Below are 25,650 nucleotides of genomic sequence, written 5' to 3' on the forward strand. Positions count from 1 at the left end.
ACATGACATTAAAAAAAGATTGAACTGAAAAAAACAATGACACTCCATTATAAAGGCTGTTTGCTTCTCCACAAACCGATACTTTATGAATGGCCCCTTTACCTCAGATTCTTTCTCTGAAAGGTACTTCCTGGTAAATAATAAATTAAATGAACTATGTAAAATTAAATAGCCATTATTTTAGCCTCTCTAAGTTTCCTGAATCAGTTAAATCGGATCCAACTATACAAACCAGCTGCCTCCAAATTAGATACCGGAGTTAACCACGATATAGGAGTAATTTCTAAGTCACAGTAGCTGAATTTTACTAATTCTGCAAAGTGTGATGTGATATTGTCCCTGAATCGTGTATTATGCTCATAGCTAGGAGTAACACTTCTCAATGAAATTTGATGCATGTATGTTGTGCTGGGTTTACCTAGACAATTGAATTAGCAAGGTATTGTTGGTCGGAAGGTTAAGTTTTGTCACGGTTTATTATACGGCTACATACAAGTCAGGGATCTCCTTCCCCTACAATGAATGTGGCACACAATAAAAACACTTATATTTATATCATTCAGGTAATTTTTGATAAGGACTCCAACCCGTCTTGCACACAACCTCAACAAATACCCAGTGCCACACTGGTCTAGGAACCAGGCTTGTATTAATAAGATATTTATTAATTAATTTATTTAGGCAAATTAGACCAAACAGATTACCGCAGCCACAAATGTTGTGGCAACACAAAGACAAAATATCCGTTTTAGTAGAGTACCAATACAGAGATAACACCAGACTATGCAGTTACAATAGCTACCTTTTACATCACACCCCAATACAAGCAAATAAATATTCAAAGCACACCAGGAAAATTAATGCAAACAGAATTATACTGGTTTCTTATCTGGACTGATAGGTTCTATATATACAATTTTAACACTGATGTACTGATGTCCGGAGCCCATTGAAGGGATTGTTATTTTGCAAGGCAATTGATGCCATGTTTTCTATTGAATGATGGTTCAGCAACATATTTGCAGTACTTGAACTGGAATGATGCATGCGCCTTGAGAACGACCCGTAGGTCGAAACACGTGTCGGCTGTCCAGACTATGAATAAAATCTACTCTTCTTTAATACATGTGATTTGAAGAGAACTTTCAATCAAGACATACATATGTATAATAATTCTTTGATTTTGTTCACAACGTATTGTGTTAAGAAGAGCACATGGTCCCCACCCACAACCCCAAACAGAATGATACTTTGGTCCCAGCAACCCACACCCCCCCAAACATCCACTAGGCATGACCCTTTTAATTGGAAGGCAGTGGCAAGGATTTGGAACACAAGGGATTTGGGATATGATTCACAGAAACAATATGACGGGAAGAAAGGTAAGGGAAAAATTAGTTTTTCAGAGCACAATGGTAATATTGATTGTAAATTATTTAGCACCCCTGCTATGGGAAAGAATAGAAAGAAATGGGGAATTTGTTTTTCTATACATGACAGGAACAAATAGGTCTTTAGGATTATGGTCAAAATAGAATGGGAACATCGATTTTGGGATGGTTAGCACAATTGCAATGTGAGAAAGAAAATGCAAATGGGAATTTGTTTTTTAGCTCACAATGGGAACACGGACAATTTTGTGTTGCACCTTACAATGGGAACACAGAGATAATTTTGTTTTACACCTTACAATGGGAACACAGGGACAATTTAGTTGTGAACCTTACAATGGGAACACAGGGACAATTTCCTTTTTGAAATTAATTCTTTTGGCAAATCTTTATGACTATACCGGCTCACAATACACTGGGAAAAGATTGTTGGTTTCGAATGTCAACAATACAGATCCCGTGAATGAAATGGGGGGAATTAAATGATTTACTTAGATAGATATGCTCAGGATCTACACCGGCAAACAGGGATTTTTCAATGGGACAATACCTAAGACAATACTGAAAGAATATAGGGCTTACACAATTTCTTCTTACAGGAGATGTATGGATTAGCATCATAGAGCATCAGGGCACACTGCTGGGACAGCCAAAGGGGTCAGTAAAAGGTCTCATCTCCTTGCTCCAAGGGTCCCAATCAGTCTCTGTCTCCTGGCTCCAGTGCAAGGTTAGGCCTCTTTCTGCTGGGATGTTCACGCCAGATTTCGGCAGCAAGTCACCTCATGGATTTAGTGGGTAAAAAAGTCCAGCTCTGAGGCAAGATGACTTTGACATAGTGCAGATAACATCACTAACTTGTCATTATTCCTGCAGAAGTGATTGGTTAATGCTCACTACCCCACTTCCCCCTGTGTGTTAACAGGAGAAGGGGACATGGGAGTGCTTTGGGACACTAGGGGAGGAGAGCACTAAATCATCTCACTTCGACAGGTGGGCTCGGTTTGCTTCAGGGACTTGACAATCTCACCACATGATAGGTAGCTTTAATCTCCACATTTTTACATATATGAATACATTTTTGAAAAACTACATTGTACAGTGAATCGCATGGGACTAGTTAGATGTCTGTACGTCACTCCTGTGCAGAGATACAGTTTTTCTCTATTTACTCCGGAGCTATATTGGTGAGAAACATGGCACTTTATGGGCATCATATGAATCATACTTGGCATGCTTTAGCAATTTTTACACATCTCTGGTAAACACAAGAAGGGCCACATTACATGTTCATGAATACCTTTATTTGTGTTTATCCCACCAAAATCAATTTGGCATGGTCAGAAGTGGTTCGCTGTCATCTTGCCAAAAATCATAGAATGACTGTTTTGACACGATAAAATGCATTTCTCTCATTTTAAACAATGGGCAGTCCCACTACTCATTTGCTCTGGACCCCAAGTACCAGTTCTGCTCTTTTCAGGCATGACGTCAGTAGAGGGATCTGTGTTTAGATTAGCCTGCCCTTTTCAAGAGCTAATGAACAGCTAATGCATTCTTTATGGGGTTTGTGACCCGGAGGTCACCAGGGCTGTAGAACAGACCCAATCCTATCTGGTCTACCCTGCTTTTCCCATCTAAGAGCTTCCTATTTCTTGTATTTTTAAGGAATAGCACTGACAATGAAGGCAGCCAGGGCTAAATATCCAGGGCAACCAAGGGAGGCCCTGAAGTTTAAATCCACATCTGAAGAAATAGCCAGCAGCACAAAGTCATTCAAGCTCACAGCCTGTAATTTGTACATTAATGCATTTTAAATGACTGTAAGGCACACAATTTGCAAAGTATGCATGCAAGTTTCTTAAACATTGTTCATGGGGATGAACTTATGATAGGCAGGAACCCTATTCACTTTTTGAAAGTCTGTTGAGCATTTTGCTGAACGTATTATTAGTTTGAAGGGAAAAATGAAATGACATGCATTTGTTTATTTCACAGTAAAAGGCTTTGTTTCACTGTGATGGCTTGAAACACAATCTTGGCATTTTCATTTAAGATTCTGTGCACTAATGTTCCTGGAAATATCAGTGCAGCTCTCCATAGATGTATTAGCACATTATGTCAAAAATTGATCAGCAGATTTTGCTAATAAAAATGTCTTTGATTAGCAAATGAACTAATTTGATTAGCAATGTTGTACTAATATTGAATGTCACCAGAATTAGTTGTACCCCAAGATATAGAATTAGCACGAATGCAGAAATGATTTCTATGTAGCTCTGAATTATAACATCAGTGCACTGTCTGTAAAATGTAAAGGTTTGCTGCAAGATATTTTTCGAATACAACGTTGGGCTAGGCTTACCTCTCAGGCCCGTTGTTATCAAGTGAGAAGGTCCTCTCTGCCTAATCTTCCTCTACACTGCAGACCAATTCCTACCAAATAGGCAAAACGCAACTCATTTACTGGCTACCCACAACAATGCACGCTCACTATGTGGGGGAGGGGTTCGAGAATCGACAGCTGAACAAATGCCAGCACAGCCACTTGCCAACACCCAGCCCAGTAATCGGGGACAGAGTTGGGGCCTTTCACCTTTACAAACAAGTGAGGCCTCAAGCCTCTGGGGGGAGGAGGTCCAGCAACTGCCCCCATGGTTCCAGTCCACAAACTGGCCAGTGTAAAGCTTGAGACTGGCTGTGGCTGCTTGCCTCATGATAAATTCCCATCAGAATGTAGCCACGAAATACAGTTGGATGCCCTTCCCTAGTCTCATTTCTTTGAGGGACCTCAAATGACATCAGACTATAATGTTGAGTGAAGTGCAGGGACTATAGGGATTCAGAAATTAAGGTTAGCAATTTTCAACTTTCTCTAACTTTTCCTCATACATTTGCAATGATTCTCTCGCAATGTCAATAACAGGAGGAGGCACTTAACCCAAACTAAGTTGTACCCTGATTGCCTTCATCTTGCATCTGTCCTACCGTTTGTGTCCAGTGTAGTGACTGCAAAAGGCGACGAGAATAATCCATGTCACTGCTGTGCAGTGGAACCTGTTTCTGAAAACCCACTCAGGCTACTTCAGCTCCCACTAAATGGCCATGAAGACCTTTAGGGGAGAATTACTGCCGACCAAATAAAATGTATTAATACAATCAACAGAATGTCCAGCTATAGATTCTTTAGAAGCCTGCAATCCTTAATTGCTACTGCCATACATAAAGTCTGATTTTCTGAAGGATTCTATATAGAAATCAGATAAACTCATTAAACTGTTAATTAGAAAATACAGCTATTGCCCTTGCAGGAGAATGGTATACTTATTGATCTGCATTGGGAAGAAGAAATATTTCTAGGGCTTCCCTAGAGACCAAGTAGCCTGATTACTTCTTATTGTGGGAAGTCTATTCCATACATTTCTGCAGGCTGCGTTATTACGGCAGGTGCTGGGTGTTAGAGAGCAGCTGCTCCCTAACAGCCAGCACCCGCCATAATAACGCTGCCTAATGCTTGTAGAATTACGTCGGGTGCTCAGCATACCTGCCTAGCCTCTGGATTTTTTCCCGGAGACTCAGGAATTTTAACCATTTCTCTGGGATAGACCTTGGAATCTCAGGAATTTTGGTGGGGGACAGCTTTCACTGATTGCTTTTTTGTTTTGTTTGTTATGCTTGCAGGACTGCGCTGCCGCGGCTCCCTGCCTGAGTGTGGCTTTATCTCTGCAACAATGACTTTAACGCTTCCAGCACAAAAAGAATGCAGGTGAAGCAAAATAATGCGTGTTTCTTTTGCTTTAATTCTTTTTGCCCAGGTTAGGGTGGACTCAGACCCACTGAACCACAGCCATCAGATTTGCAGGCTTGGCAACTCTCCACTGCACAATATAACCGGATGAAAAACAACTAAGGTGAAATGTCCAATTTCGGTACTGCAAAATTCAGGGAAAACCTTTGTATTGGTTCTTGGAGTTTACATGTGCACATTTTAAAGTGTTGATTTTATGGAAGGCGAATGCCGTTTTGTCCAATGCAATTTGGATTATTGTGAAAAGGCAATTTAATGAAATATGCATATTTCAATTTGAACTGCAAATTTCTGACGTCACATCACATACAACAGAGTGTACCTTTTTGACTTGTTGGCGGAGCCAGGTGAAAATGGACAGGGTTTTGTGTGACAGTGGGCAGGGCATAAATCTCAGGAATTTTGATTTTCAAATGTAGGCAGGTATGGGTGCTGAGTTGTTAGAGAGCTCCTGCTCTCCAACACCCAGATCCGGCCGTAATAACACTGCCTAATGCTTGTAGAATTACATCGGGTGCTGGGTGTTAGAGAGCAGCTGCTCTCTAACACCAAGTACCCGCCGTAATAACGCAGCCTGCTGTTCGTAGAATACCTCTTCTACGAGCAGCAGGCTGTGTTATTACGGCGGGTGCTGGGTGTTGAAGAGCGGCTGCTCTCTTACAACCAGCACCTGCCGTAAGAACGCTGCCTAATGCTTGTAGAATTACATAGGGTGCTGGGTGTTAGAGAGCGCCTGCTCTGTAATACCCAGCACCCACCATAATAACGCAGCCTGCTGCTCATAGAAGGCCTCTTTCTATGAGCAGCAGGCTGCGTTATTACGGCTGGTGCTGGGTATTACAGAGCAGACGCTCTCTAACACCCAGCACCCATCGTAATAACTCTGCCTAATGCTAGTAGAAGTACGACGGGTGCTGGGTGTCAGAGAGCGCCTGCTCTTTAACACCGAGCACCCCCCTGTAATAACGCAGCCTGCTTCTCATAGAAGGCCTCTTCTACGAGCAGCAGGCTACGTTATTATGCCAGGTGCAGGGTGTTAGAGTGCAGGCGCTCTCTAAAACTCAGCACTTGCCGTAATAATGCGGCCTAATGCTCGTAGAATTACGCCGGGTGCTGGGTGTTAGAGAGCTGCTCTAACACCCAGCACCTGCTGTAATAATGCAGCCTGCTGCTCGTAGAAGGCCTCTTCTATGAGCAGCAGGATGCGCTATGGGTGCTGGGTGTAAGTGGCTGAGAATAACATTTCTCCCACCCGAACGGGCGGGAGAAATATTATCAGCCACTTACACCCAGCTCCCAACACATTAATTAATAAAAAGGGCCCGGTTCCTCCACCCAAACCTCTGTCCCTCTTCAAGTTGAAGCTGGATTCGAGTGTGAGAGGGGGTCGGAGATCCTCCTCTCACGTGACGCCGCACCCGGGCTGTGCTCACATTGATATAATGTTTTGAGCCCAGCCTGGGTGCTTCTGCCTGCTGCGCCTGCAGTGCACGCTGTGCATAGAGGCAGGCATTAAAAGGAACAATCTTTTTTAAAATTATTTTTGGGTGGAAAATCATATTGCAATAACTGCGACATGATCATGAAAATAAACAGCAAACCGGCTTAATTATATTGCAAATAGCGATGCGATACCGCCTATTTTATGCCTTGATGTCCATGTGTGTTTTTGTTCATTAATGAAAGGCAGTTCGCATATTTTAGCATCTGGACGTTTTTATGCCCCCTTTCTCTCCTTTTTTCTTTGGTTCCATAGGCCTTATGTTGTACATCATTTCTGCTCAGGCCTTTCACTTTGGGACATGCACACCAATGACTCTGGATTATTTATTCATGGCATCCGGGGCTATTTCACCCCACAGGTTTATGTAGATGTTTCATAGGGAAGGAAGTTATTTTTATGAATTATCTATCCTCTTATTTTTATATTACCTGATGATGGCGTGAACAAGGTTCATGGATCATGTTGTTTACTTGATGTTTTAAAACACGTTTTATACAATGAAGATATACATATTGTTTAAATTGTTGTGAAAGGTTTATATTTTTAACCATAACTCAATAAGAAAGGTTTTCTAAAAAAAAAGTCAAATTAGATGATCCTATTGCTGGGAGTATCTTGATACATTTTTGGGTTCAAAGCAGCCACTCCCATTCTTTGACCAGTTTGGGCCATTAAGTACTCCAGAACAGTTGAAAGTACTTAAGTCGCATTCACAAACAACCCCCATGTCTTATTTGAAATGTGTGGCTTAAAGGTGACCGTGTAGCATATGGACAGCAATCAGAAAGTGGGGTATGCAGCTTTCTAGAGTAACTTTGTGTTTTGGCTGGAGAGGATAAAAATACTAGGCAATTGGCTCACACAGACCTGTGCATCCTTAAGCACATCTTTGATTTGTGGTACAAAACATAGGCTCCTGCCATATACCTAACTTTTCCACACCATTATGAGGTACACAGTGGAAAACTGACAGTCAAACAAGAGAAGCATGGCACAACCAGAACCAGGGCGTCTTATGTTACTGGACTTTATACTGCACACTGCTGCTATTTGCATTGTCTGCCATTTTTATGTTCTCTAGGCACTCTGGCAGATCTGGAAGGATTTACGATTTATGCTGCCCTATGCAAACTGTCATTTTGGTGACCATTTCCCTCTTACAGTAAGTTCACTTTAAAAATATTAGATGTATTTATTATTTACTCGCAGGTATACCCGTGCTTCGCACAGTAATTCCTACTTCAGCCCTAGTTTGAAGTTTATTTAATTAATTAAACCAACGCTTCTTTGTGGACAATATTGCTAGTCCTTCCTGTAGGAGCTAGTGTTAGCAAATTGTCTTTGTTTCCAACTCTGGAGCAAGCCACATAAAGCTGACCATGAGATTGGCATGAATCCCGTAAATCGGTTCCAGCTACCTTGAGTTGGCGAGTTGAGACTGCGCAGCAACAGTATTGGTGTCAAAAACTATAGCGGAGGCAGCAGTAAGCTCAACATAAGTGCTGTACGTGTAGGGCTGAAGCATGTAAGCCTTGTACTGTTGAGATGGCATACATTCATCAACTTCCGTGGGAAATGGTAGTTTCTGTAATTATAATGAGATATTTTCCACAATGTGACACGTCGTCATTGAGGACACTATTGAAGAGACATACACCGTTTCCTGTCACCCGCATTACTACAAAAGCACAGTATTGTCACCGCATGACTTCAAAGGTGAGTGCTGCTGATGTTAGCTAGAATGCTGATAGTGTGGAAAGTTTAGGAACAATGAACTGATGAAGTTATCGTGAACTGCTGAACTTTAGGAACAATAAATGTAGAACTATGGCAGAACTACATTGTAAAGAACCATATGGCAGGGGAAAGCATTGCAGACCGCTTAAACAAAAATCTGAAAAAGGTATATTTCATACTTGTTACGTTGTTTACGCAATGGAACCTACCCACATGCCAAATCACAGGTGTGTACAATGTTGGGAAGCGTGCTGAACATTTTGAAACTGACACACACACACATATCCAAGCATTGCAGACGCTTCAAAAAAGACAAAATTATAAAAATGTATATTGTTTACTTTTACATTCTATACACCATGGAACCTACACACGTGCCAAATGACAGGTTTGTAGGATGTTGGGAAGTATGCTGAACATTTCGAAGAGGCACAAACACATATCCACAAATTTCCCTTTTATATATATAGAGATTTATTATAAAACGCTGGCATGGCAAAAAGCATCAGAGTGCTGTACAAAATACATTTACAATAAAAATACTATTGAAGACAAATCATTTTAAAAATCAATCATAAAGGAGTATTCCGAAGCCATGTTTTGAGAGCTTTCCTAAACCTCTGATACACAGACATTTTCCGAATATAGAACGGCAGAGAATTCCAGTGGGTAACTGCAGCACTCAAAAAAGATCTTTTTAACGTGAAAGTGTACCTAAACGTGCACACCTCTAAGCGAAGCGAAGAGATTCATGACTACGGAGGCCTCTCAATCCCCGAGAGATCATCAATTTATCTGTCGACTAGGATGGGTATTCCAAGAAAAATGTTTTATGCACACAAAGCAATTTTATAACCATTTTAGCATGCAGAGGCAGCCAATGAGGGCCACTGAAACAGGAGTTATGCGGTCAAACATTCAAACTCCAGGATCTAAGCTTGCTGCCACATGAAAAACTGATTTTAGCTGGGCCAGAACAGAGGAAGCCCAATTAAAACAGAGTTCCCAAAATCGATCTGGGAAAGTACAAGTTACTGAACGAATAAACGAAAATGAATGAAAGAGATATAATATTTTTCGTCACTTGAAGAGAAAAGAAGATATTGTGCAGCTTTAACCAGAGAATTAATATGAGGCGCAAGAGTTAAGCTTGAGTCCAAGGTAAAGTCTAGGGATTTAGCCATCTATGAGAGCTCATTTGAGGACCCCAGAATCTGAGCCTCTTTAATCCAAATGAATAAAGAAAAAATGCAAGTGTGTGAGAAAATACATTTTCTTATGCCTGATTGAGTTTAAAAAAATGACTAGAAATTGAGATCTAAATATCAGATAAACAATCTTGCAGTCTGAACAGAAAAGATTTCCATATATACTTAGTTGTCATCAGTATATTGGTGCATTGCCACTCTGTGTTTAAAAGCAAGATCTGCCAGTGGTTCCATGTATAGATAAAACAGCAAATGAGCAAGAAATGACCCTTGGGGATCCCCTAATGAAATACCGATAGGATCAGAGCGATCATTGCCTATGACAACCAGTTGTTTTCTATTAAACAGAAAAGGGATAAATCACTCCAGGACTTGTCCTCAGATCTCCATATGCACTGACAAGCTTATGAGGAGCGCTTAATTGTCAATCATATCAAACTGAGTTGAAAGGTCGAGTAAGATCAACAGACAGGAGACGCCATCATCCAGAATTGTATAAATATTATCTAAGATGTGAAGGGTGCCGGTTTCAGTGCTACTCTCTGACTGAAACTCTGATTGGGAAGGTGCTAGAAGTATTTGATCAGTAATCCAAGTGTTCAGCTGATCCAAAACCATTCTCTCAATAAATTTGAAGAGGAAAGGAAGCGAAGATACTGCTCTGTATCTATCCAGAAAATCCTTGTCCAAAGTAGCTTTCTTCAACAGAGGGGAGACATGGTCAACTTTCAAAGAACCTCGAAAGCAACCAGAGATTAATGACAAATTAACAAGCTTTCTAAAAAAGGCGATAAAAAGCCAGAAGTGTTCCTTAACTTTAATGGCAGGACACGGATCGTCTCTTTGTTCTGGACATTAAATCCATAAGTTTGTCATCAGTAGGAAGGGAAAAGGAATACCAACTATTAACGATTTTACAGTTCAGTTGGACTGTCTCAGTATGGTGATGTGGAATTTCTGACCAAATAGCTAATTTCTCAGAAAAGAATAAAGCAAAATCCTGACTAGATTGATTTGTGGCAGAAGGCTGTGTAGGGAAGACGATTTTCATAACCTTGACAACGAGAATAGTGCTGTGGATTGATTAGAAGCTGACTCAATCAGAGAATTGTAACATACGAACATAGCTTCAGAAATTGAATTAGCAAAGCAGCTGCGCTGTTCTTTTCATTTATTCAAATTATCAGTGGTGGGCGAAATATGCAAAACGTGTTCAGTCCTTTGGACAGTTTGTCATTGGGAGTTTAGAGACTCCGAAAACCAAAGAGCTGAAGGTTTAGAATGAAAGATGTTGTTTGTAACAGTGCAATGCTGCCTATCCCAGATTTTAGAGCATCATTGCATTTATCCAATACGTCATCAACAGATAAGTGCTTATGGGTAGGGATGATAACATTCTCAAAAAGTATAACAAGAGAGGAAGAATTAATTAGCTTAAAATCACATTTTAACACGGTAGAACACTTGTCTTCATATTGATAGAAAGCGTGAGAGAAAGTAATAGAGAAGGCCAACAAGAGATGGTCAGACCAGCCAATAGTCAATGCATCAAGTTCAAACGTAGAAAGGATTATGGCTCAATCTATACTATTGCATTTGCTATGAGTTGCCGAACAACAATTCTGCTGAAGGTCTAAGAGTTACATAAAAGTAGCCAAGGAATTAAAGTGCTTGAAGCTGGGGTTGCCCCATGGAATAATGAAATCACCTATTAAGAAAAACAGTTTGCAGAAAACGGACATGCATAAATTCATCAACTCAAGCAGTGCAAAACTCGTTATAGGTTTAAAATCGTGCCCCTCTACTGATGGTGCCTTAGCCAGCTGCTTGTAATAACCTTATTGTAACATCATCCCCGGTAAGAACTCAAGAGCAGGAGACCATCTTACTGGCATTCCGACAAAACCAGGTCTGCACCCTCCCAAGTCATTCCATAACGAGCGTGCCATCACCTAAGCCCTTTATGCCAAAGCATCTCTTCATCTCAAGTAACCGAGACACATTTCTGGGCACATGATGGCATATACGTGTAAAGATCACTCGCTCCCTCATCATAAACAGTTATTTTGGTGCTCTACAATATTTAACAATGCTTCCTATAGGTTGTCACTTTGAGGTACCCACCGGAGTGAGAAATATAACAAATGTTTGAAAACAGCGTGGTCTGGGCGTAGTTAGTTGTACATATCCTTTATTTTAAATCGTATTTTGAAAATCACATGGCACAGCTAATCTGAGTCTTCAGGCTACATTTTTGCTGGTAAATGGAACTCACATTTGTTTGAAACGTGCATCGAGTATTCCAGTTCTTGGTCACCTTTAACTTCATGGGAGGCTGTAGCATCTCCTGCGATTTTGGCTTTTGACCGATTTAAGCGTTCTGCCACTGGAGATGGATTGCAAGCAAAATGCTGCTTTGATTGAATTCCTACAGCTCTGAAAATAGATTCAGAAGCGCAGTTCTGCTTTCTTTCGTCTATATTTTCCAATTTGCATCTTAATTATGGATGGCCACGTTGGACGTGTTTGGCAAGCGAAAGCGGCAGCAAGCCAGATGGTTGCGTTGAGCCTTCACAGCTCTCTCTATGTTGTTATGATTCCGGATGCCTGATTGTTCTGTTTCCTTTAAACATCTGCTTGACATTGCAGTTGCTGCTAGCCTGCGCGGCGGGCTTCCTCTAGGTGGAGAAGAATCCAGCAGGGACCAGCTTTCCCCTTTCCTTGTTGACGGGAGTGCTTAATGAATAAACCAACAAGTGACCTTTGAACTGATGGAACTTCCCAGGGACTAGGACTCTGCTGGCATATTGTTGCGCTATTGTACCAGTCACCTGATGTGATAATTCCCTGAATTGATTATACTTTCATCATTGTGATCATTGTGTATGTACACAATAGGGAACACATAGCTTTAAAGGAGCCTGCAGTATGCATTTGAAAGCGTCGTCGGTTGCCATTTTCAAACATCCATCTGCCAGAGCAAAATACTTCCCTTCACAGACTTTGGAAATTTAAATGAACATTAAAAGCTAGGTATCCTATGTGGATGGAGGATCTTTGATTATGGAGCTCTGTAAACATTTGGTGATACTTTCATGCACTAGAACCATTTTAGATTTTAATATCTGAAATGCGATTGTTCCCAACTCTAGGGTGTCCTGTTACATTTTGTTCTTTTCCTGACGAGTGTTCCGGTCCATTGCATTTCAATTATAGTCCAATTTTATACATCGTTGGTCATGATACCTGTAATCGGTTCAACGAATGAAGTACAAAGACGCCTAGCACATTAGCTTGCGGAACGGAAGCTTATGCACTCAGCCACCTTTGTATATTAGTACCAGTACAGCTATCAATCTCTACTTGCTACATGTTGAATTCTTCTTGGGCTAGCAAACTAAAGATATCCTTATCTATGATTATAATCAAATAATGCCCTCTCAGCCTTTCACAAGATTGCTGTGTTCATCATAGATTGGTCAGTGATGCCAGGCTCATACACTCTGTACTCCGGACCTCGTTTACATTCCCACCTGTAGCAAAAACCCACTAGTAAATGTAAACAACTTACCTTTGCTGCCCAGGATGAAACTCTTTTCAGTGCCCTTCAAGACAATGGCAGTGTCATTTGAGAAGATTGCCAAAACCTACCCTACTTCAACCCAGCTACTGGTGATGAAGGTAAGGCAGCCATGAACATGGTCCCACTCAACTCTGCTGTATCTCCACCTCCACACTAGATCTTTCTGTTTGCCCAATCACATCTAGGACCCATATCATATCCCACACTGAGCAACTTTGAGCCTACTTGACTCTATCAACCTCTACTTTACACAGTCCTTCAATCTAGGACGCACCATTTGCACTTCCCTCCCACTGATACCTCCATACACAAGCCTATCGCTGCACCTTTGGACCTTTTGACGGCCTCGCTGCCCCAACTAAAATCATCAAACACTCTCCAAATTCCACTTCCATCATTCATATTAGGTGCCTGTTCTCTGGCAGTTGACAGCATATGCTATCATGGGGATATGTCGCTTATAAATAAGATGTCCAATGTTCACATTGCAACTGTTGTATGCCTTTTTAAATTGTGAGATGGGGAAGCTGAATTGTGCCACTTGATGCACTTGGTAGTTTTTCCAAAGAGAAACATGTGTTGTCTTCTTAAAATTAAACAACGTCATAGTGCTAGAGGATGTAGGAAAGTGATTCTCAAGTAACCCCTGTCTTGGCTCTCTTTCAGGATGGAGACTCGATTGGCGCCATGGAGAAGGTGTGCCGGCAGCTGACCTATCACCTTAGTCCCCATTCGCAGTGGCGACGACAAGGAATAATGAAGAGGAAGCCCCAAGCCTGGTGAGTCATCTTTGTGGGTCATGCCTGGTTGCTTCCTGTTGTCCTTTAGGAATCTGAAGATTACTTTAATGCAGATGACTGTGTTTTGGGACATAACAACACGTTTGTAGTCATTCTAAATCAAAATTTTCCGGTGATGAATCCAGAGACCCCGTAATGAGAAACATCTCTCCCGATCAAACTTATCATTAATTATACTCTCGGGCGTGGCCAGACCTCTTATAACTAACAGTACGCAGGGATATGCCCTCAAATACTAGTAGCTAGCTCTTGGAAAAAGAAGCAAAAAATAAAGATTTCTGGAAGAAAAACCTGACTAAAATGTGTCCTAACACCAATTATGAGTGGTGAAAAAGACGAATAGCTTTGTAACCTTGATGCTTAGTTTAGTCCACTGCCCTATTTAGAACTTTAATGAGAATAACAATAGTTCAAAAAGTTTGAAAAAAGAATTGATAGAAAGTGCTGTATAAGCTCAGCAGAGATATATCTGCAAATATCAAATGTTGGCAAGGCTAAAATGGCAGTATGTACCTCTAAAAAACACTAAAAACAAAAGTTAAAGCTTTCTGGCAGAAACACCTACGAAGATATCAACAAATTCCAATTATGGGTGGTGAAACCGCATTTTAAAATTGGTCTTTCATTTGGGTTGGTGATGGGCTGCCATCCACTACAGGCTCTTGACAGTGTCAGGGTGCATACACATTTAGAAAACACTACAACCCCCTGATTATGTCCTAAGTGCATTTTACTATTGGGTTGACTCTGCCTCTTGTATAAATGGAGTGTTTATTACTTGGTATCGCGTCCGAAAATTGAAAATCATAATTTTTCTTTTTTTTGTATTGCGCGTTTAGTTAAATTAAACTTTAAGCACATTTTATTACACTAACAATTTGGGCAATATAAAATATCATTTGAATTAAATAAGACACATAGAAAACATACATAAAATTAATGCGTAACATTGCTTCTCATTTAATATTTAATGGCTGTCCTCAATTCTTATTCTGGGTTGAACCAGAATTATTTATTTTCCGCTTAGTCATTATATTCAGCTGTGCAGAAGCAATTTAAAACAGCTGCTCTGCTACCTTCCAAATATGATAGACGCCAGCGGCTATTATCATCGAAGCTGCCCCATTATAGCTGGACCAGAATTGGTCAGTTTCTATCAAATCTTTATTTTGTACTCCATATGAGTATCCAATCAGGTAATAAGGACGTAATCCTGTACAATAGGTCAGTACATGTTGTTGGGTCTCTATTTCTTTATCACATAACCGGCACTTCTGATCCTCATACGGCATGCGTAACCATGCTCCTTAAGTTTAGCCTAAAATATAGTATGAAGCGTTTTAGCTCAACAGAGCTGTGTTTCGTTCAATATCCACAAGGGGCCTTAGCTAAGAAACTCTGAAGTGGACATTCTCTGTATCAGGTTGTCATATTTTGCTTGTCAACGTTGTGGGACTTGTCCCATCCCTTCGCCTTTTCTTTTATCAACGTTTCGAAATTAGGCTTTTCCAGAAGAGTATCCATATCAAGATCTAGCAGGGTTGCCATATCATGTGCATCCTGTCGTAGATCTGTCAGATAAGTGTTTTCATAACCTAGCAGTATCTTCTCCCCCGGTAACTTCAATATATAGTTCGTATTGTAGTGTCTAGGCATATGTTTTATATACAGCAATAGGCGATGTACCCCTCAGGTTATAAGTGAGTTTTTGGCCAAATTCGAGCCTTAAGTGTTTCAGCTGTGATACAAGATGGAAGGTTGATTACAGTTCAGAGTATTTTTGGCTCCATCTTATCGAGGCCTGCTACAAATTGATATGGGAAGGCAAGGAGTCCATATGTTATACTCGAGACTAAGCTGGTGCAATATATTTCCAGTAAACCTTGCACATTGTGTCCTCTTTTCACTATAATCTGTTTTGCCACCATCCATTTTGTTCACATCTTACTTTGGGTGGCATCTACATAATAGGTTTTCGTGGGGTCTGATTTTATCGAGAAGCCCAAATAATTGCATTCCATCACTGTCTCTAGTCTTTGGCTGCAGAGCCTCCAGACCAATGGGGCTTTCCTGTTGCTTGCTCCCCCCCCCAGTGCATCATTTTAATTTTACCTATATTTATTTGCACTTGGTTTGTTCTTGCATAATCTAAAAGAGTGTTTATTGAGCACTGGAGTCCAATCAGGGTCGTATCCAGTAAAATTGTATCATCTGCATATGTAATGCAGGTGATTGCCTCTCCATTAATTTTCGGTGGGAAATTCCTGGCCTTCCTATTTGACGTTGTTATATTTGAGGTGTGTAGATTGTTCAATATTGGGGCTAATGGGCAGCACTGTTTTAGTCCCCTCGTAGTCTGAATGTATTCAGAGTATATTCATGATTAGCTCAAACGGATCAACACAGTACTGTCGGTGTAAAGCTACTGTATATGATAAAGTAAGAGTGTATTGATTCCCCCATTTATGCAGTTTGTCCCACAATAAGGGAAGCTAAATCATATCGAAGGTCTTACTGAAGTCAACGTAACAGCAGTATAGATGGTTATTATTTCCATTCTTTGTTCCTGCCATAAGATATTGTATAAGGCATATATTTGTGATGATACTGTACCCTTTCCGAAATCCTGTCTGTAAAGGGACATTACATTTTCAGCAGTTGCCCATCTAGTGAGCTTTCGTTGCAGAGCTGTTGCCAAGATTTCTTGACTGGAGTCCATCATAGCCAATAGTCGATAGTTAGATGGCTCCAGTCTATCTCCCTTTTAATGTGAAGGGTGCAGCGAGCTAAAATATGGTTGTAGACCCTCCTCAGTGGAAGAAATTCCATAGAACAGGGTTTTTGACCCATGTACGTTCTCAGTAGAGGGGCTCCCACACTCTTTTGTAATTAGGTATATATACAGGGTGTAATTTTCCTTGTTTCTTTTACTTATTAATATATTAATGGTTCTATAAATGTGGAATGTTTACATTTTAAATAAATCACAACAATACATAAATACATAATTCAAAGAACAGGAAAGGCTGTAATTTTGAACTTTAGGATTCGAGAAAATATTTAAAACTTAAGATGTAGTCAAACATTTCATTTTTTACTAAGCACCTATAAAGTACTACCTAGTGGAAAAACCTTGAGCTGGCAGAACATCCACCCTCTGGGTTTAGCGCCTATTGGAAGGGCCAATATGCGTAATCATGGGCAAAACAAAGTACTACAAAGTTTTACAATATAAGTTGGCATAGACATGATACAGAAATGGCTTCTGTATGTTGTAATTTAACGCCACATGTGAATACTGGTCAAGGAGTCTACTTGTATGGTAAGCAATAGTAGATGTCTGTGTAGACACTTGTATTTATGTAGTGCTTAAAGTGACGGCTTTTAACTATGCACAGTTCACTGCGGTCCTGACAGCAACCAAAACTGCCAACATCTACTTGGGCTTTGCTTTAAAATCAGCAAGCAAATTATTATATACAGTGGATGTCTGTCTAAAAACCAGTTTGTTTTAGGGCCCAAAGGACATTTACCTTTCAATCAGTGCATCACATAAATGACTTGTGATGGTCCTCCTCCTTGCTGATGCGATCCATTCATGGGTAACATAGCCCTAGTGCTTCAGTGGGATGAGAAACTGAGGGGGGCTCTAACAAGATGGTGTTGCTTAAGGGGTAGGCGTTAACTCAAGAGTGATGTGTGTGGCCTATAGCTGGGTGGCAGGCAGCATGCTGCTTAGGCAAGGCCATCATGGAACTGAAAATGTGTATCATGGATCACTCTGCATGGTCTCAGGTGGTTCTATGCTAAGGGAATATGTCATGGGAAGGTAAATCTGCCAGATAGTAATGCCCTATAGTTATTAAGGGAGTGCCAATCCCCCATGGTGCATGTCCCTTACTCACAGCAGGACCTGCTATCCCCGAACGTGCATCTGGTTGCTGCGTTGTGGGTACCTCCATAGCCAATGTTGGAGCTGCTACCCTTTTTCACCTTGTTTCTGCACAATCAAGTCCCCCAGACCTGTAATCCCCTGCTGGTGTAGCGGTGCTGCAAAACCTGCTGTGACTACCACCCCTCCTAAACTTCAGGCGGGGGGCTGCAAGAAGAGGATGAGCTTAGCAGCCACCTTGCCTTAAAACTGCTCACCGGAGTCCAGCTGGATGTGGCTGGGCCAGAGGACGCCCGTTCCCCGCAGAGGGAGGAGGCGAGGTGTAGGTACCCCGGGGGGGAGGCAGAATGGCGGCCCGCTATGCAGGCTGTCCCTCTAGTGCCCCCCCCCACTCCCTCGGGGGCTGGACAGCCCCTGAAATGTGTATTTTGGATCACTCTGCATGGTCCCATTCTGAATGTTATAAATACATCCCTCTCTGCTTCGGTTGTACATAAATCACTGTCTCAGTATATAAATTCAAATCTTTCTATAAACAAATCACCTATAAGAAAGGCGAGGGGGACAAACGGCACCATTGTGGACCTGGCTGAACCTATGATTGCGAGCCTGTGGGCTGCAAAACATGTGCAGGCCCATCTGATTTTCACGTGTAAGGACTTTAGTGACATCAAAGAAAATCACATAACAGAATGAGTCTGATACTCAATGGGTTCACTGGAAGTTACGTTAAAATAGGTTGCCAGGAGTAAGCCAACAGATAAATGCCCAATGTTTCAGTGGTCACTGGGATTGTAGTATATAATGCAATATAAGTGAGGTTTATTTTGGAGAAGCAGACAGAGTGAGCTGAATCACTTTAAGGGCTTCTAATTTCGGCAGTTAAGGCACAGTAAGATCAAATGTTTTGCCTAAGAACACACACTTTGGTTAAGTGGCACAGCCAGGACTGGAAAACAATATGCAACTGTGGCACATGAACACATATCTTCACTGCTATGGTTGGTAGACATTTTGGTAGCCGCAGGTAATTTTACAAATTTAGTTTGAAAATACCAAATGGCTATGGAATGTAGTACAAACAATTATCTGATTACGTTTTGCGAGTTGAAGTTATTGGTTTTGCAGTGGTTTCATGATTGCTTTTATTTTCATGGTGTAGATATTTGGCCCTGTTGTCCAAACATGCTCTTAACACAGAAGATCCAAATGAGGAGTGTTTTGACTGTCAAATGAATCACCAATTAATGCTTTTGTTATTTTTAAAACAAAAGGCAAGCTACATACATAACAGAGGTCTCTTGCTGTGACTGCAGGTTCCAAGGGCCTGGAGCAGATGGGGAATAGCGCCTCTAATCCAGGAATATAGTGTGATCGAAGTGGAATCTGTTAAACAGTGAGGTCTTGATTCAGTGAGAGGAAGCAATTTCACAAGACTTCAAATGTTAACAAAATCAGCACATGCCGAATATTAGGGAAAACAACTTTTCCAGGCCACCAACCTCCTTACAACATGTATTTATTTATAGAAATCGTAGGAAAGCAATGCATTTTTTGCCACAAAAACGTGGCCAAAATGTACCATTGATAACAGAGTGAAGGACATGGGTCCTTGATAATGGTGTGAGAGAATGTGACTTGAAGACCAGATGTTGCAGGGGAAGGTGTAAACATAAACCAGGGACAAGGACAGGACAGAATAACATAGGAACGGGGTCGTGGAGGAAGTGCTAAATTGAGAATGGGAGTGGTGATGGAAAAGTGCTGTAGGGTTGTCAGTAAGGGTATGGAGAGAGGGAAGCAGGATGATGGAGTAAGGTAGATTGTTAGGAAACAGGTTCTTCAGAAAGGAGAAGGGATTTCAGCTTGGATTTAAATAATGGTAGTGTTGTAGTAGTACGTAGAGGGGGAGGAAGAGCTTTCCAGAGAAGGGGACTGAGGAGAAGGAGAGAGCCAAAATGAAAGCAAGTGCATGGGGGCTCGAATAGTGGCAAGGAGGTGACCTAGAGATGATCGAAACAAGTTAGGGGGCGAGTAGGGAGATGAGCAGCTAGGTAAGGTGTGGAAAGTCCATGGAGAGTTTTGAAGATGATGAGATCTTTATACTTAGCTCTTTGTTTCACAGATAGCCAGCTGATCTGGCGATGGGCAGAGGAGGTAGAGGAAAAGTGTGAAAGGTGGAAAAGTGTGCAGACTGAAAAGTTGAGTACTTTGTCCAGAGGTGAAAATGAATAGTTGGGAAGGCCATCGAGGAGACTTCAACAGTAGTCAGATTTAGAAAGGAATAAGGAGGAGATTAGCTATTTAGCAGTTTTGAAAGAAGACGATGACAGATTTTTCTGATATTGAGGCGGTTAAGCCTGGCTGGAGTGGCAGATTTGGTGATGAAGAGCGAGGAGTTATGAGATGTATCAAAGATGACACCAAGGTTATGAGTGGAAGCAGAGTAAGGAAGGTAGTCAGGAGAGAAGATGAGGAGAAGACAGATGGTCTGTTTGGCTGGGAAGTAGAGAATACACCAGCCTTGGTGGAGTTGTGCATGAGTGAGTGAGACACTAGCCAATACTTGATGGTGGATAGACTGTTTGAAATTTTGACAACAGCTTGTCAGATAAGGAGGGAAAGGAGAAGAAGATGTGAGTTTTGTCAGCGAAGAGTTGATAGGAGAAATCCTAAGAGGAGATCAAGGCACCAAGAGCTGAAGTGTAGCTAGTGAAGAGAAGTGGACCAAGGACAGACCCTTGGGGAACTCCAACATTAAGGTGGTGAGTGGGGAGATAAGCTTGTCCCAGGACTCCTGAAAATGTCTAGGACAAGGTATGAAGCAAACCAAGCAAGGGCTGTATATCTGATGCTAAGGAGAGGGAAGGTCAGAATGGTTGACAGTATTGAAGGCAGCAGACAGAGTAGTTGAGAAGAATAAAAATAGATGAACGGTCGCATGATGTGTGGAGGAGAGGAAGTTGCTGACATTGAGGAGAGCTGTCTCGGTAGAATGCAGAGGTCAGAAGCCAGATTGAAGAGGGTCCCAGAGGTTCTGAGTATCAAAGAACGAATTGAGTCAATTGAATACTACTTTCTGTAAGATTTTGGAATAGTGTGGTACAAGAGAGATAGGATGAAATTTGGCAGACCAATAGTTTTCTAAGGAGAAGGATGACAATAGCTGACTTATAGGATGAGGGAAAATAGCATTATCATGAGAGGCGCTGAAGAGGGAAGAAAGATTTGAACACTAGCAGCTATGTCCTTCACAAGGTACAGGGACAGCGGGTCAGCGTGGACATGGGAAGGGTTAGCCATGAGGAATTAGGCAAGAATATTATCAGGGTTGGTAGGGTAAAAGGAAGATAAAGTAGCAGGAGAGGAGGGTGGGAGTGCAGGAGAAAAGTGAGCAGGTGGAGGGGGTAGAAGGTAAGTAGCAAGGGTATGGTGGGTGGTAGAAATTTTATAGGAAACACAGAGAGCAAGTTCATTTGTAGAAAGAGGGTTTAGGAGGTGAGAGAATTGAGTTGAGGGATGTTTGGAGGCGATTGGGTTAGGAGGATTAAGATGAAATGAGAGAGATAGGCGAATCATCATGACTCAAATGTCCTCTCTTCCTGTCCACTCCTCAACATCATATTGGCTTTCAACGATATTCTGTTGCGTGGAAAGGTCTTGAAAAGTGCACTAATCATAATAAATGACTTATTCAAATTTATATATTCCTTATGGAAATGTGTCAAGCAAAAAGAGCACAATTGTAGCCTATTTTGATTGGAGGACTATAACGACAAGAATGCAATTCAGCACAAGTTAAAAACAGACTGTGATGTTTGTAGATGCACTTTCGAGACTTGAAGACACCCAAGGAAACATAATTAGTGGAAATATAACTGGCTTGTTTTCAATGCATGACAACGTTATACTTCGTATATGATTGTCAATGCCAACAGTATTGGCTTTTGTGAAGGCTTGGGAAATAGATTTTACAGGCACTGCATAGTGGTAATAACTAGCCATCAATAGTAGCAGCTGCAAAATGGTGAAATTATCTCAGCATACAACAGCAGTACCTGACAAATATCTAAAACTTATGCACAAGCCAAAACTATTTTAATAGGACTCCAGTGAAGGACATGCCTAGTATTTATAAATCGAGTGGCTGAAGGCACCTGGTCAAGACATTTTTATTGCACCAACAGTTGGTTTATGAATCCAATGAAGTCATTGGGCCTCATTACAAGTCTGGCGGTAGTCTTGCCGGTAAAACCGGCAGGCTGCCGCCAAACTTACTATTTTTCTCGGCACCCATGAATGGGCAATTACCGGGTCATTACAGCCCGCCCGAACCGGTAATTGCCCATTCGCGGGTGCCGGAAATGAATGCTCCCCATTCCCATTAAGCCCTATTGGGCTTAATGGGAATGGGGAGGTCGGATGCACCGGCAGGCTCTGCTCACGGGTACCGGTACCCCCGCCAGTCATGGCGGGCGGGAAGGTACCCGAGATCAGAAGACTTAGTTTGCTGGTCCGGTAACTACAGTACCGGCAAGCTTACCGGTACTGTAGTTACCGGACTGGCAAACTTGTAATGAGGCCCATTGACTCCCAGAAGACTGCTTTGAAAAAACACTGGTAGGCACTTCACGGATAAAGCTTGATGGAAAGGGTTTAAAGTTAGCTCAAAGAGATTTTTGGAGAATGTGTTTTGGGCGGGAAGGGGCAGGAAGTGAGTGGGAATGGCCATAGGGTTAGCATGGCCATGGGTGGTCAAGGGTGGGTAAATAACCAAACAACGCATACAGGATTTGTGTCCCTCCTCATATGCATTTCTCCCCAGCTGTACTGTAATGCAATAATTTCAACTTATAGGTGATGCTATAGCACTACATAATTGCCAAAACTAATAAGGGGGTTGATTTTTTTGTTTGTCTGACTTATTGTAATTGTCTTGAGAGAAGATATGGGCCTCATTATGATTCTGGCGGTAACCTTGCCGGTGCTACCGGGAGGTTTCCACTGGACTCGTAACATTTTGCATGTCAGGCAGCCCGTGAAGTCAGGCACTGGTAAAATGTAAGTCCCCATTCCCATAGAGTCCCTTAGGACTCTATGGGAGTGGGGACTTAGAAGCGCTGGCACCATTGTTAACAGTGCCGGCGCTTCCGTGAACCGTCTGCCTACCGTGGTCGCAGCGCCTGGCAGGGTCAAACCTGTCGTGTGCAGCAGCCATGGCAGGCAGACACGTAGTTTGCTTGTCCGGAAACAAGGGTGCCGGTGAGCTTACCAGCACCCATGTTTCCGGACCGGCAAACCTGTAATGAGGCTCTAGATGTGGCTAGACAACTGCTGCTCTCTGTGTGCTTTTTTCATAAAAATGTCCTGATTGAAGTTCTTATCACCGAAACATACATTCTTGTAGAAAACAATGGTTACTCAAATTAGCTATGTCTTACGAATTGCATCCTATAAAAATGTATGCCTTAATAAAGAGAGTTACGTGTATGCTTTCCCTGCTGCGCCATGCCTTTTGGGCTACTGGAGATGTGGGGGAGGGGAATCATCTCCAGGCCTCACAAAAGGTTGGGAGTTGACAGCACGAGATTGCCAGGAACAATACCGAAAGCCTCATATCTAGAAGCAGTGCAGCCCTGCTACAAAACACAGTGTATTACTCTCTGAGCAAACGGCCCTTTTTAAGCATCTAACTCAACCAAGCACATAAAGCATTTCGGCTTGGTGCACATTTCACCCTAACAGTGACAATTTCTGTGGACATCTTCCTCCTTTGGGCACAGGTTGTCAGTCAGCAGAGGATGACTTTTCATTTTACATGCAGATTTTGCAGATTTGTAATTAGATTGTGGAACTGTGAGTACATCTTCAAACAGCGCACGGGAGAAATTGCAGTCACGTCCATATTATTGGGGGAATGAGGGGCTCCTGGTAGTGCCGTATGTCGCGGGGCGTTTTTGGAAACTGCTTGGGCTCTGCTCTGGATAGCCGCAGCTCACTTCAAGACTTGTTTATTTGCCTGTAGAACTTTGAAAACATGGGACACTATTGCAAACCTTTTTAACTTTCCATGTACCTCATTCCCTACTCTGACTTGATCTCCAGCATTCTTTCTTGGGCTTAGAAAAGTCTTGCAGGAATTCAGAAAAATGCCCCAAAAATCTACTGACATGGTAAGTTATGGTGAGCAATCAAAGGGGTTTACACTACTGTCTGTTTTTCTGTTTAGTCACGTATGCAAAACAACCTTTTCCTGCTATTGGCATTCCTGTTGCCTCTGTGATATTACCACCATAAGCCAATTAGTTACATTCAGGTAACCCACCTTTACCAAAGCTATATGCAAAAATAATTTCCAAGAAAAGACTGTTTGATGGTTACGTCATAATCCCCGAGACAAAGAGGGAGTTGGGTGTAGCGTAGCTCAAGCCATGCGGGTTTGGCACGGTTGCGACCTGGTATGCCACACTGCTAACATTGCCATCTATTCATTGCAAATAAAATGGTATTTCTGACGAAGGAAAGTGGGCAGAATGTTCGGTCATCTTAATTTGCAAAAACCTTCTGGAAGCTCTCTGATTACAGATAGTGTTCCAGAATTTGTCCAGGACCAGAACGCTGGATGACCAGTTAAGTTCGCTAAAGGGCGCAATAATTCCATTTGCAAAATGCTGGGCAGAACAGCGAAGGGGGCTGAACTTACACTCTGTTCTAAAATTCTGCTCCGCAGTGCAGCGGTGGGTGTTCAACCCATCTATAGCCTAATTTGTTCTTTCTTTTTTTCAGCAGCTGTATACATTGCATGGAATTCTGTGCAGTTTGTTTTTGATTTCGTTCGTTTTGAAATTTGAATTGTTTACATGTACATGTATTAGCTGCTTGGAGATGTGTGAGTGTGTGTGTATGTCTGTGTTGACTATTTGATTTTGCCATGAAGGGGTGGGGTTAGTGTGAACGAGCTTTAAAAACCTGCAATGGCCTTTTGAACATTACTAACATGACATGGGAGTGATGGATGTAGCTTATTTATGTAATTAACACGTCTGATCTTCGAGTTGTGATGAATAATTTAACACCACCCTGGCTACTGTTTGTGCATATTGATGACAGATATTGACTCATAGAGCGTTGAGCCGCACATTCTGAAGTGATACATTGCAGTCTGCCACTTTCATGTACTGCCGCTTGGAAAAGTGAGTGACTAAACCAATGCATTTCTTAAAAAGAATTACACCGGCTTTCCGTGTACCGGGGCCCTCGAGCCCCCACTTACTGCATATCCCTGTGCGGAACAGCTAATTGCACTCCACCGTGTAAGATTAATCGCTGTTGCTGTTTAGGGTTGATGGATAAGGATGCTGAAGGAACAGCATTGAGGTAAATTGATCACGTAATTTCAGAATATATTGATTGTCAATGCAACTGCTTCTTGATACATATTGAGCCCTCTGTAGAATGGATTACCACTGAGGACGGAAATAATCTAAATGCATTTGCTTGCTTTGCACTGTGCCCTTATGTCACCTTACCTGGTCACGTTTCAGGGTAGATTTTAGGTCAGTTCTTTAGCTATATATATATGCGCTACTAAAAACCTATGAAATTCAGTGAAAAAACTTTGTTAAAGGGACGTTATGGCTCCAAGTAAAACCGAAAAACCCTTGAAATTTGCCAGTTATGGTAAGCTAAGCAACCATAACTCGCGCCACCACCGTGCACTGCTAAGACTA

General features: G+C 41.8%; 1 protein-coding gene across 1 annotated transcript in view; it reads left to right on the forward strand.

Moving 5' to 3' along the window:
* LRRC75A (leucine rich repeat containing 75A) overlaps positions 1–25,650 on the forward strand; it is a 2,021,773-nt gene that overhangs the window by 1,320,689 nt on the left and 675,434 nt on the right. The window contains exon 3 of the mRNA XM_069615022.1: positions 13,895–14,007. Within this exon, the coding sequence (XP_069471123.1) occupies positions 13,895–14,007 (113 nt within the window). The remainder of the gene's footprint in view (positions 1–13,894; positions 14,008–25,650) is intronic.

Source organism: Ambystoma mexicanum, chromosome 9 (genome assembly GCF_040938575.1).
Source record: "Ambystoma mexicanum isolate Mex_15411 chromosome 9, UKY_AmexF1_1, whole genome shotgun sequence".
NCBI classification, from domain to species: Eukaryota; Metazoa; Chordata; class Amphibia; order Caudata; family Ambystomatidae; genus Ambystoma; species Ambystoma mexicanum.